The sequence below is a fragment of the Ctenopharyngodon idella genome, chromosome 3 (genome assembly GCF_019924925.1).
Source record: "Ctenopharyngodon idella isolate HZGC_01 chromosome 3, HZGC01, whole genome shotgun sequence".
Lineage (NCBI taxonomy): Eukaryota > Metazoa > Chordata > Actinopteri > Cypriniformes > Xenocyprididae > Ctenopharyngodon > Ctenopharyngodon idella.
The window spans coordinates 38258168-38270895 of NC_067222.1; the positions used below are offsets into that span (position 1 = coordinate 38258168).

Sequence of the window (12728 nt, forward strand, 5' to 3'; positions counted from 1 at the left end):
TTTTTTTGTTGGTTTTTTTTTTTTCAGGACGGTTAGATTCAAAACAACCCTGCAAATGGCCTAAACTAGCTAAATTGGTCAGTGTTGCAAAGTCTGCGGTTTTCCCAAGGAATTGGGCTACTTTAACACTGTTGCCGCGGGTTGTTTTTCATGTCCGCGAGTTGAAGCGACCCCAAATAACATGATAATTAACCCCTGGAATGCTAATTTTACCGGGGGGATTGGGCTTATTTTGGATTAGTTTGGAGTAGCAATTGGGCGGGTTTTGTTGTGAAAACCTGGCAACCCTGCAACTGGTAACCAGCATGAATTACCAGTTTGTTGCATCTTCTTCACCAGTGCAAGGTGTTTTGAGGCACCTTCATGCTGTATCCAAGACTTAGTCAAGCCGGACTGCAATAACCAGCATAGATGTTGCAATATACTGGTCCAAACTGGTTTACAGTGAATTAAAATGCAAGATCTTCAGAAAAATATACCCTAACTCCAAAAACCTGGCAATCCGATATAGTATTATGACGTAATGCACCAGGGATACGCTAGATCTCCATGTAAACATAGAGTCATTGCATAGAAAACAACTGATATGACAGAGGGCTTCAGAACTCCTCCTCGTAACATTTAGAGATTTGACAAAGGCAAACTGTCATGAGCTGAAAGAACAATTTGTACATCTGCATGTGACATCTCAATCAAAAATATTCTCTTTCACTCATTCTGTCAGTCTCTTACACCCCCCCTCCCCCGCCCCCCTTGATTCTTTCTCTGAATAGAGCCGTTGCGTTTTTTCCAAGATGTGAGTGAATGTGGCTCACTAGTGAATCATGTACCCAGTGAGTCTGTACCTAGAAGTGGCTGTTCTGTGCTCTCAAACTCCTCAGGTTAAGGGCCTAGAGTTTAAGCCTGTGGTTCCAGTCATAACTGTATTAAGAGCCTTTGCTGAACTCTCACAATCTCCATCTGCACCACATCTGAGCTGTCGGGTGAAAAATTTGCTGCCGTCTTGACATTGAGAGTAATTGCAGGCTTCGCTTCTCACACAGATGACCGCTTTCTGTGGCAGAAGACAAATGTGCCTGACACGTACGTCAATTAACACTGGACAGCAGCCGCATGCGCCCTATGCAAAGCGTGTTTATAACTGGATTACGAGAGGGAGGAATGATGCCTGTAATTACTCATCGTGCCTGTTGCGAGCACAGCCAATGGTCGGCCCAAGAGGTGGACGCTGGGTTAATTGTTTCCCCTCTCCCCCCTTTCTGAGATGTGCTCTATGATAATGGCCCCACACGTCCCCTCATTCTGTCACCTTTCCACCTCTCCTATGGCGTAGCTGATGCAATGTGTGGTATTTTCTGCAGACAGTGAACGAGCATGTCGACACTGCTGGATCTGAAGAGCAGTGTGCTCAGGCAGGTGCAGAGGAGCCAGTCCCTGAGGGCCAGGAGGGAGCCACCGGCCAGCACCAGCGCTGGAGGGAGTCCCCCGACGCTCGCACGCCGCTCTGGCACCATCGTACACAGGTGAGTCTGTACCATGAGAGCACACTCTTAAAAATTAAAGCTCCCATTAAAAACTAAGGCTTGGTTTCACAGACAGGGCTTTTATAAACGTGCCTTAGAAAAAAAAAAAAAACATTACTGGTGTGCATCTTGAGACAAAATAATGGCACTGACATAAATTACAATATGTCAGTGCAAGTTGATTTCAGTTAAAGCAGCTCAAACATGCATTTTATTCTGGGACTGGGCTTAAAGGTGCAATGTGTAAATTTTAGCGGCATCTAGCAGTGAGGTTGCAAACTGCAACTAACGGTGCACACCCCTCCCTTTCGGAGAAGCTACGGTGGCCGTCTGGCTGACACAACACAAAGATGTCATCGTCTGAGACAGCAGAGAGTAGCCTGTGTGAAGCAATGAGGTTTCTTCTTACTTCTAACAAAGAACGGTCTATGCTTCTAATAAACCAGACGACTACTACTACTACTACTGCTACTACTACTACTACTTTGTGCATATTCCACGTAGTAGAGCTGCACGATTAATCGTAAAAAGATCTCGATCTCGATTCAAGCACCCACGCGATCCTACTTTATTAATGACAACGATTCTCCCGCGTCTATTAAACCTTTGACAAAATCAAACCGGAACGTTCAAATCTGTGTTCGTGCTGCCAGAGCCAGAGAGAGCCATTTTGAATCACACATTAGTTATTTCTGTGTTACAAATATTCACATTATCACAGAAGTACTGAGATATAAGTTTTAAGTTAGTATTTAAACACCGATGTCTACAATAGCGATCAAAATAGAGCAAACTATCTTTTGAAACGAACTTGGCACGTCAAATAACGGTTGTATCAATTACATCTGATTCCACTAGGTGGCAACAACTGACTGTTAAAAAATGTATTTGTCATTAAATCATTCATTCAAAAGATTCGTTCAAAAACACTGATTCATCCAGCAATGAAACAAGTATTTATTAATGAGTCATTGAATTCATTCAAAACCATTTTTTAAATAATTCATTCAAACATTTTCCAGCAATTAGAGTCAGCAATTTATATTTTGTCAGAACCTCTAGTAAATTACATGTTATTTTGTTTGGTTGTATATTCAGAATCGTGGGAGAATCGTGATCTCTATTTGAAACCAAAAAATCGTGATTCTCATTTTATCCAGAATCGTGCAGCTCTACAATGTAGTGACGATGCACGCAGCCTCTAAAAACACGAACGATTCAGAAGAAGAACAACATAGTGACTAAACGCGCTCTGTAGAGCAGTTTGTCCGTTTAGGGCTGCTGTAGAAACATGCTGGCACATAATGGTGACTTGACATGGAGGGGGGACCCGCAGTGTATGAGATAGAAATGGCTCATTCTAAGGTAATAAAAACATAACGGTTCATTACCTTAGAATGCCTAAAAGTGAAGTGGAACACAGCCAAGGATTGAAAACCACTGCTTTAAAGCACCAATAAAAAGATATATATTTTCTAAAGAAGAGAATGAGTTATAATCTCTAAAGAACCACAAAATCATTTCAGTTTGTATTTGTATGTATTGTGCTTTTTACAATATATAGTTCCAAAGCAGCTTCATAAAGAATATTGCCTTGCAAACCTCATAGAAAAGGAAAAGGTAGGGAAAAACTGAATACGATAGTGCTGTCAAATGATTAATCATGATTAATCGCATCCAAAATAAAAGTTTGTGTTTACATAATATGTGTAAATATTATACATGTAAATATTTCTTAAATAAATACATGTATGTGTGTGTATTTATATATACATAATAAATATAAACAGTACACATACGTATATTATGTAAAGAAACTTTTATTTCGGATGCGATTAATCGCGATTAATCGTTTGACAGCACTAAGGGAACCTTCTCACACAACACTGGCAACACATTTATTCAAAGTACACATGAACAGATTTATTGAAAACAGATGTAATACAGTCATAGAATAATATAGTATAATATAAAATTGTACTTGTAAAAGTTGATAAAACTCACTCTTGAACAGTAGTGTACACATTTTATAATTTACTATCTGCCTTTAACTAGAAGAAGCAGCAAATCATGGTTTTTTGATTAATTTCCTTTCCCAACCAACAATTAGTTACTGAGAAAGCGGCTGCACTTTATTCATTTTGAAAATGTCTTTGCGGTTTTCATCCATGATCAACCTGTCAAATGTGGATTTGCCAGGTGTGTAAACTAAAGTTCAATCTCGTGGTTGCTTTAACAACCATTATTTTTAAGAGTGATACAGCCGAGGTTAATGCAACAAAATAACAAACGGAGGCTATTGTTTGAATGTTCTTAATGTTTAGCGTTTTGTATTGATCTATTAACTTCCCCCAGATCTTAACAGATGGTGGGATATCTGATGTCCATGAAGAGGCCAGTGACTCATTTAGCTCTTGAACGCCTACTACATTTATAGTACATTCATGCTTTGAGAATGGCTCAATCTCGACACCTTGCTCTATCACATTTCAATTTTATCGGTGTTAACAATTCAGTACAAGAAGGCCTTTGTGCGGATCATGCAACAATTACATTCTGGCTCAATGCAGTATCACAAGGCTTTTTCTTTTCCATTCAGGCCAGTTTTTTAGACAATTTCCAGGCAGCAAAGATAAAAGTGGTTTGGTCTCTGTGGCTAGATAAGAACGATAATGCAAGTCAGGTTGATCTTTACGAAAAGGCAAAGGAAGTCCTAATACCAGAGGCTATAAATATAACACGGCTAAAATGTTTTCCAGCACTTCTCCAGCAGTGCTACAAGAACAGAACATGTTTTTCTACCCGATCTGGACATGTTTACTGCTCTAAATACCCGTAAAGACATCCCTTTGAGCATGGACGTGACTTTTTGTGTCCTCGGTTGCATGACCATTCAATGCCATATGATCAAAGTTATGTCCACAGACATGTATGTGGTGAATAGGTTCACTGCTGTAGGTAAACAAAGTTGATTGTTTTTCATCCATCCTCTCGGTCTGTCTTGTTTTGATTTCTTTTTTCGACTGATTTCAAAGCCAAACGTAATGATGGGCATATGAACCTTGAGGTTTCTATAGCAACCGAACATGTCTGTTTATCACAGCTGCTTCTAAAATATGAGCTGCTTTATTTTTAATGACTGCACCTCTTCTGTCTAGGAGGGGGGAAAAAAAAAAACACCTGTTACGTGCAGAACTGAACTAAATTATTGTTTTGCACTTGATTTGATGTACCCTTCTTAGCTAATGTTATTTATACCATATGTGAGGGTGATTGCTGGCCAGATGTAACTAGCAGCGGTCAATAACACAGTCCATCCATTGTTTTCCTAACTAGCAGCTGGACTAGACAGAATTTAGTCAGCATCCTATGAGACTCTGAAGTGCATAGTGCATTGCCTTGGGCTGTATGACTGCCATCATTAGGTTTTCAGGAAGCTGTTTGTCTCCTTCATTAGCGCCAAAGAGAAGTAATACCTGTAACCCAGATACTCACTCATTAATATTATGCAAATGATACAAAGCTGTGCAGAGTGTCCCTTCCTTATTCACATCACAGGTGACCCTGATTACAGCCTGTGTAAGATCTATGGAAACATTTGAAAAATTATTATGTGGAATAAGATCCAAATGTCAGGCACAGATTCTTGAGAGATCTTTTATATTACTATATTATTACTTGTATATTAATGCTCATTTTAAATATTACACCTCTGTTATAAGGTTTCAGAGATGTATTGTTGCCTTTTGTCATTATTTATAGTTTTTTTTAACTAATTTAATGCAATTATGCTTATATTTTGTGTGTAAAAGACATGATATGCCATCTCTGTCATACAAATTGTAAAAGAGGTAGATAGATAGATAGATAGAAAACTATGAATAGATAAAAACTATTGTTAAGTGCTGTACATACTATTAGCAACACCAGCAAACCAAAATGGCTGCTTAATACAATACAAGTAGAGCTGAATAAAATATGGTTGTATTGGTTGGATCAGACAGTTTGTAATAGCTTTTTTGTCTTGGTAGTATCTAATCATGCACACTAATTTGAGTTGATCATTACAGCAAATAAGAAAACATTTAATTTTGCATTGTCAAGCCAACCGCAGACCGGAGCTCACACTAAAACACAGAGAGGACAATTTGTCATCATTTTAAAAGGAGGAAGAGGTGGGGGGTTTCTCCACCACAACCTTTTTATTGAATCGCATCATCACAGATGTGTTACATGACAAAATGTGAATGTTTGTGTACTTCTGTATAAGTGAGTATGTCCTTCATGCTCTGAAGCAAAACCAAAATGCAATGGTTTGCATTGCTTATGGTGTTACTGATAATGAAGATGCTAGCTCAATAATTCAGTCCTAATTGTGTGATAGAAACCAAATAACTACAAACCCGATTCCAAAAAAGTTGAGACACTGTACAAATTGTGAATAAAAAAGGAATGCAATAATTTACAAATCTCATAAACTTATATTTTATTCACAATAGAATATAGATAACATATCAAATGTTGAAAGTGAGACATTTTGAAATGTCATGCCAAATATTGGCTCATTTTGGATTTCATGAGAGCTACACATTCCAAAAAAGTTGGGACAGGTAGCAATAAAAGGCTGGAAAAGTTAAATGTACATATAAGGAACAGCTGGAGGACCAATTTGCAACTTATTAGGTCAATTGGCAACATGATTGGGTATAAAAAGAGCCTCTCAGAGTGGCAGTGTCTCTCAGAAGTCAAGATGGGCAGAGGATCACCAATTCCTCCAATGCTGCAGCGAAAAATAGTGGAGCAATATCAGAAAGGAGTTTCTCAGAGAAAAATTGCTAAGAGTTTGAAGTTATCATCATCTACAGTGCATAATATCATCCAAAGATTCAGAGAATCTGGAACAATCTCTGTGCGTAAGGGTCAAGGCCGGAAAACCATACTGGATGCCCGTGATCTTCGGGCCCTTAGACGGCACTGCATCACATACAGGAATGCTACTGTAATGGAAATCACAACATGGGCTCAGGAATACTTCCAGAAAACATTGTCGGTGAACACAATCCACCGTGCCATTCGCCGTTGCCGGCTAAAACTCTATAGGTCAAAAAAGAAGCCATATCTAAACATGATCCAGAAGCGCAGGCGTTTTCTCTGGGCCAAGGCTCATTTAAAATGGACTGTGGTAAAGTGGAAAACTGTTCTGTGGTCAGACGAATCAAAATTTGAAGTTCTTTTTGGAAAACTGGGACGCCATGTCATCCGGACTAAAGAGGACAAGGACAACCCAAGTTGTTATCAGCGCTCAGTTCAGAAGCCTGCATCTCTGATGGTATGGGGTTGCATGAGTGCGTGTGGCATGGGCAGCTTACACATCTGGAAAGGCACCATCAATGCTGAAAGGTATATTCAAGTTCTAGAACAACATATGCTCCCATCCAGACGTCGTCTCTTTCAGGGAAGACCTTGCATTTTCCAACATGACAATGCCAGATCACATACTGCATCAATTACAACATCATGGCTGCGTAGAAGAAGGATCCGGGTACTGAAATGGCCAGCCTGCAGTCCAGATCTTTCACCCATAGAAAACATTTGGCACATCATAAAGAGGAAGATGCCACAAAGAAGTAAGACAGTTGAGCAACTAGAAGCCTGTATTAGACAAGAATGGGACAACATTCCTATTGCTAAACTTGAGCAACTTGTCTCATCAGTCCCCAGACGTTTGCAGACTGTTATAAAAAGAAGAGGGGATGCCACTCAGTGGTAAACATGGCCTTGTCCCAACTTTTTTGAGATGTGTTGATGCCATGAAATTTAAAATCAACTTATTTTTCCCTTAAAATGATACATTTTCTCAGTTTAAACATTTGATATGTCATCTATGTTGTATTCTGAATAAAATATTGAAATCTGAAACTTCCACATCATTGCATTCCTTTTTTATTCACTATTTTTACAGTGTCCCAACTTTTTTGGAATCGGGTTTGTATTTATATGAATATAAAAATTGAATATATCACTTGTTACGACTGCTAGGGGTGAGCCGTAACAGAAAGGAAGTGAGTCTCAATACCAGAGAGATATCAAAATCAATACAAAGTTTATTTACAATGAAAATAAGGGTTTCAACGTCAGGGGCAGACACGGCCAAAACAAAAAAACAAAACAATCTTCTTTTAGAAACTAAATTACCTCACCAAAAATAAAGAAAACAAAATACAACTTAACTTACCTATCTCCCTTAACCATAAACAAAGTGAAATCAAGATACAAATAAATTGGCGTCAAACCCCCTACCTCTCTTAAAGTGAAAATAATATTTACAAGAGTTTTTACAGCAGTATATACAGGGTTTTGGGCAAACAAATCAGATTCGGAATTCAATTAGCGTAGTCAAACAGGCAGAGATCAAATAAACCGGGTAATCAAAAATATTAACAATAAACAAACACTCACAATCTCCTTATACACTCACAATCTCTCTGGCACTCTCAAACAAACGATGACGAAACAAACAGTATTATCAAAAGTCAAAGTAAGCGAAGAACGATGGCGATAGCACAAAGTCAGCGAGGCACGAGGCAAAGGCTGAGTGTTTGGGGCGGTCCTTAAGTACAGGTCAGGTGCTTAGCTGGACCAATCAGTGTTTCTCGAACGGTAAATGGAAGCCACGTCCACCTGGAACACAAACACGACTATACACAGAGAAAGAGAGTATACAATGACAGATGAAAACAGACAATATATCTTAGGGTCTTAACACACTATAAATATTACCTTTTACATTTCGATTTAGTGTATTAGTTGTGCAGCTCTGGGCTTCGTCTGTGGCAGACCAATTTCCACATATTGCCCAATGCTAATACTGCACGCTCTGTGTGAAAGCTAATCGAATAAATTGAGAACTGACAGCCTGGAACGTGACAAACTACAAAAAACAAACAATAATGTTAAATTATAGATTAAATATTTTTCATTCTTAATCATCCAGAAGAATGAAGACTTTCACTAAGACAAGAGTGAGCTGTTATATTTCAGCTCCATGTTTGCTTGATATACAGTAATCACTTGGTTGTGAGAAACACACCAGTATGGAGCCTCAATGTGTAACTTTCATATAGTTGTGACAGACATCTAAATGACCTGGTTAAGAAAAAGATCTTGTATTATGATGCGCCCACAGTACACTGAGGAAAATATGAGGAATCTGGCTGATTGGTAGCAGCATTAGAAATTAGCGTAATCACATGCAGTACGACCTGAAGGGCCCGAATGGAATCAGAGGTAATGAGCTCCATCCAGAATTTTATTTCCTGTTGTGTGGGTGAGCATTACTTTTATTTTCTGCACGATCTCTGTGAAATGATTTGTCGCTAAATGTCGTCCTAACCAAAGAATGATTATTGCATACTTAACATTTAATGTTGCTGGGCATTCATCTGATTCGTAAGTGCCAAGCTGTATTTTTTCCCCTTGGCTCTGAAATCTAGTTGAGGGGAAGCTCCTGTATTCATATGCTTGTATCTGTGTGTATGTGATATGTCAGTAAATAATTTTTTTTTTCATTTTTTTTTTTTTTTTGCTCTCCAATACAAACATTGAAGTCTGAATAATGAAAATAAACAATATTGCTAAAATAATAAAAAGCTTCATGGAAAAGTCTGTTTCCTAGCAACATGAATGTGGACAGCCAAATAAGCTTTGTGCCTATTTGTGTGTGTGTGTGTGTCACTTGCATTCGTATAAATCACAGAAGTTGTAATAATCCATGCTTCCCATGCAATCACTTTTCAAGTAATAACAGCACAGGAAGGTTTAAAAGCTTTGATTGGAGATGTAAAGCCAAGCACAGACACAAAAGTGTTCATGACTTTTAAGCAGCAACCTTATTGGTCTTTGGCAACACCCAGAGTAAAATATAGCTCAGAGGTCGCTGTTTATTAGCTCAGGAGAAGTTCTCAGATGTATCTTATAAAATTCATCAGGAGAAATAAAACTAGAAACAGTTGAGATACTTGTTGACATACAGTATATGTACATGTAACCCCTTCAGTTCTACTCGCACTGCTCCGAGCAAGATTGAAATCGACGGGCCTCCGTTACACTCACCCTCTAAACCTCACTCCCATCCGGGTCACGGCACCAATGTAACCCCTTCAGTTCTACTCGCACCGCTCTGAGCAGGATTAGTACTGGCGTTTCCGGGATGGGAGGTGACCATACCAACAAGGAGGCTAAAGACTGCAGCTTCTAGTGTTAGTCGCTAGTGCGCCTCTTGAGGCCAAGGGAGTGAGGTTTACTTGCACAGTTCTCACTAGCAGGCCTCCGTTACTCTCACCCCCCAAACCTCATTCACATCTGAGCCATAGCACCAATGTAACCCCTTCGGTTCTACTCGCACTGCTCCATTGCCCTGAGCAGGATTCAAACCGGCGGCCACGCAAACAAGGACGCTAAAGACCTGTAGCCTCTAGCATCACTCACTAGTGTGCCTCTTGAGGCCAGGAGAGTAAAGTTTTCCCACACAGCTGTTACTAGCTGGCCTCCGTTACATCTAGCTACAAAATGAATCAGATAACACAGCTCAGATGATTTGGTCTTGAAGTAATTTGATATTCTGAAGTGTTTAAGAGTTTATATGAGAATCTCTGACTTTTTATGGCAAACTTTGATATACTGGCACAGTTTTGACACTGTGGAGAAGCTCTAGAGGAGATGACTATGGTCTTTTCCCAGGAGAGAAATCTAAGAAACAGGCAACGTAAATGTGCTCTAAGCAATGTCTAAGCAAATACCACACATAAAATGTCCTCACTTCCTGACATATTTCACTGAAATACATATTAATACCTGTCTCTATGACAGTACTAGGCTCTGTAAACAGCTAAAAATAGTGAAAAGAGCAGCCTCTGAAAAACAGGGATGTGATTTTTCCATGGATTTACATGGATTTACCTATTTTCTGACCTGCAAAGTATCACCCACGTGAATTGTGTAAATCGAAGAAAAAAAAAGAAGTTGGGGGGGGGGTTCGTTTGAAAATCACGAAACTGCAGTAAACATTTACTAAATAGACTCCAAAATATTGTGTTTTCTAATAGTACTTTCATGCACTGATTGCTTCTGACAGAACTGGGATACCTTTAGCATGTTTTTCAGGGTTCAAAGCGGCAAATGCGAGTAAAAATCGCTACTCTGTAAGTGCTGTGTTTGAGTCTCTTATAATTTGCATTTGGGAACGCAATATGCGGCAACCATCTTCCCAAATTCGCAATGAGGATCATTTAAAAATCTGTTGTTGTCAAGAGAAGCGTCTCCCTGCGATTTTCTGCCAACAAAAAGTTTTTGTTCTTTTTTTGTCTTTAGCCGATGTCCCTACAATAACAGACCGGCTTGCATCTAATAAATTATTCATTCAAGAACGTTGTGCAAGTTTACTGCAACAATGGAGCTGTAAACTTCGTTTAGTTGATCCTGGTAAGCGCTCGTTCTCACAGTTGTAAATATGACGGCATTCTTCTTCTGCAAGGGGGTTTAGCATCACAGTATTTGTTTCCAGGTGGACCTTTAAAGAACTCAACACGCACGTCTCCCGGACATCCTGTAGAATTCAACCAACCAGATGACGACTTCGAAAATCCTGAAGTGTTTCCAGTTAAGTGCGCCATATGCATCAGACGTTCAACCAACGGTCCATGGGCGTGACGTCTGAGGCTGAGACTAGGTCCATGCTAACCAGCCAAACTTTGACACCTTGTGGTTTGCTGACATGTTTTTGGAAGATAGGGTTTTGAAGAAAGGGTGTGGTCTTGAAATCAACAAAACTGTGGAAGTTAACAAAATGACTAAACTCGCTCGCATCACCTTTGCACTTCTTTTTACCTCATTGCTGTCTATGAGGAACAATTGAGAGATTAAAATTCTAATCTCCAAATCTCATTTGCGATTTTTCTTTCTCACGAGTAAGAACAAAACGGTCTAGACAGCCCTAGATCTATCAGACAATGATATAATGTGTGGCCTCGTTTAGTGTATATTTATATGGATGTATGCAGACTCAAAGTGTCATCCCTAATTCATCTCCTGAGGGAATCCCAAGAGCGCTCTGTTGGATATCTGGGGGCGCAGGTATCTAATGCTCACCTGCTGTGATGCCGTTGATAAAGAAATGGTCTGGAGTGCTGTGGGCTGGATAAATAATGAGAGACGGGAGGGCTGGAGCTCACCGAGGGGGTCTGACAGCTGTATGGCCATACTAATGCATTCCCCGCTCATTCCTCCACACTCTACTGAAGTCAGGCAGGGCAGAGCAGGAGAGATGGATGATATTCCCTAGGTGCTGAGCTCTGCCAACCAATCCCGCATTGAACGGCTATCATCACCATGACGACCGGGGCTGGAAAATTAGCAAGTGGCAGGGGTCCAGGAGTTCACCCCGCTTTGCGGGAGTTGAACACTCCCTGCCCCCCTCCCAGGATCGCCTCACAATAATATAAATGAAGTTGGACAGTGTGTAAGAGTCTTGATGGGAAGCGGCAAGACGCGATTGTATATTTGTTGCATTGATGATGTTTAAGCAGTGCATGCAGCAGTGACTCTAATGAGGGTGGAAAATGTCCATCATCTTCTTATCTCCATGGAGGCCATTTCTCGGTGACGCGCTTCAAGCTGTTGATTTTCAGGCTTGTCAGAGGGATGGGGAGGCCTGTCACCTCAATCCCCAGTGAGCGCAGGCGTTCTGTAGATAAACTCGAAGCAACAAGGTCCACAACAAGTTCTGAAATCTGCTGTCAGTGTTTCTCAGCATGTTTGTTTGTTTCGCTTGGCTGAGACACATCTGGTTTCTAATCCCATTCTTTTAGGTGTGTAAAGTAACGAATTACCTGCCTCGCTGAAAAGACCAGCATTAATTTGCATTATGCACCCGGCTGGTTTCTTTTTGGTACTGGTTAAGCATCAAAGCAATGTTCACCAAAGAAATGTATCTGAAGAAGCTGTTTGATCAAGGTTAAGTTGCCTGGTGAGAACAAACCAGCAAAAGTATATCAATTAGGGATGTGCGGAAAAGACACTATTTGTGACCCTGGACCACAAAACCAGTCATAAGTCGCACGGGTGTATTTGTAGCAATAGCCAACAATACATTGTATAGGTTAAAATTATCGATTTTTCTTTTATGCCAAATATCATTAGGATATTAAG

The 12728-nt window shown here is 39.9% G+C and overlaps 1 protein-coding gene across 1 annotated transcript in view; it reads left to right on the plus strand.

The window, feature by feature from the left end:
- baiap3 (BAI1 associated protein 3) overlaps positions 1 to 12728 on the plus strand; it is a 59406-nt gene that overhangs the window by 10589 nt on the left and 36089 nt on the right. Inside the window, exon 2 of the mRNA XM_051888530.1 lies at positions 1362 to 1523. Within this exon, the coding sequence (XP_051744490.1) occupies positions 1375 to 1523 (149 nt within the window). The 5' untranslated portion in view covers positions 1362 to 1374. The remainder of the gene's footprint in view (positions 1 to 1361; positions 1524 to 12728) is intronic.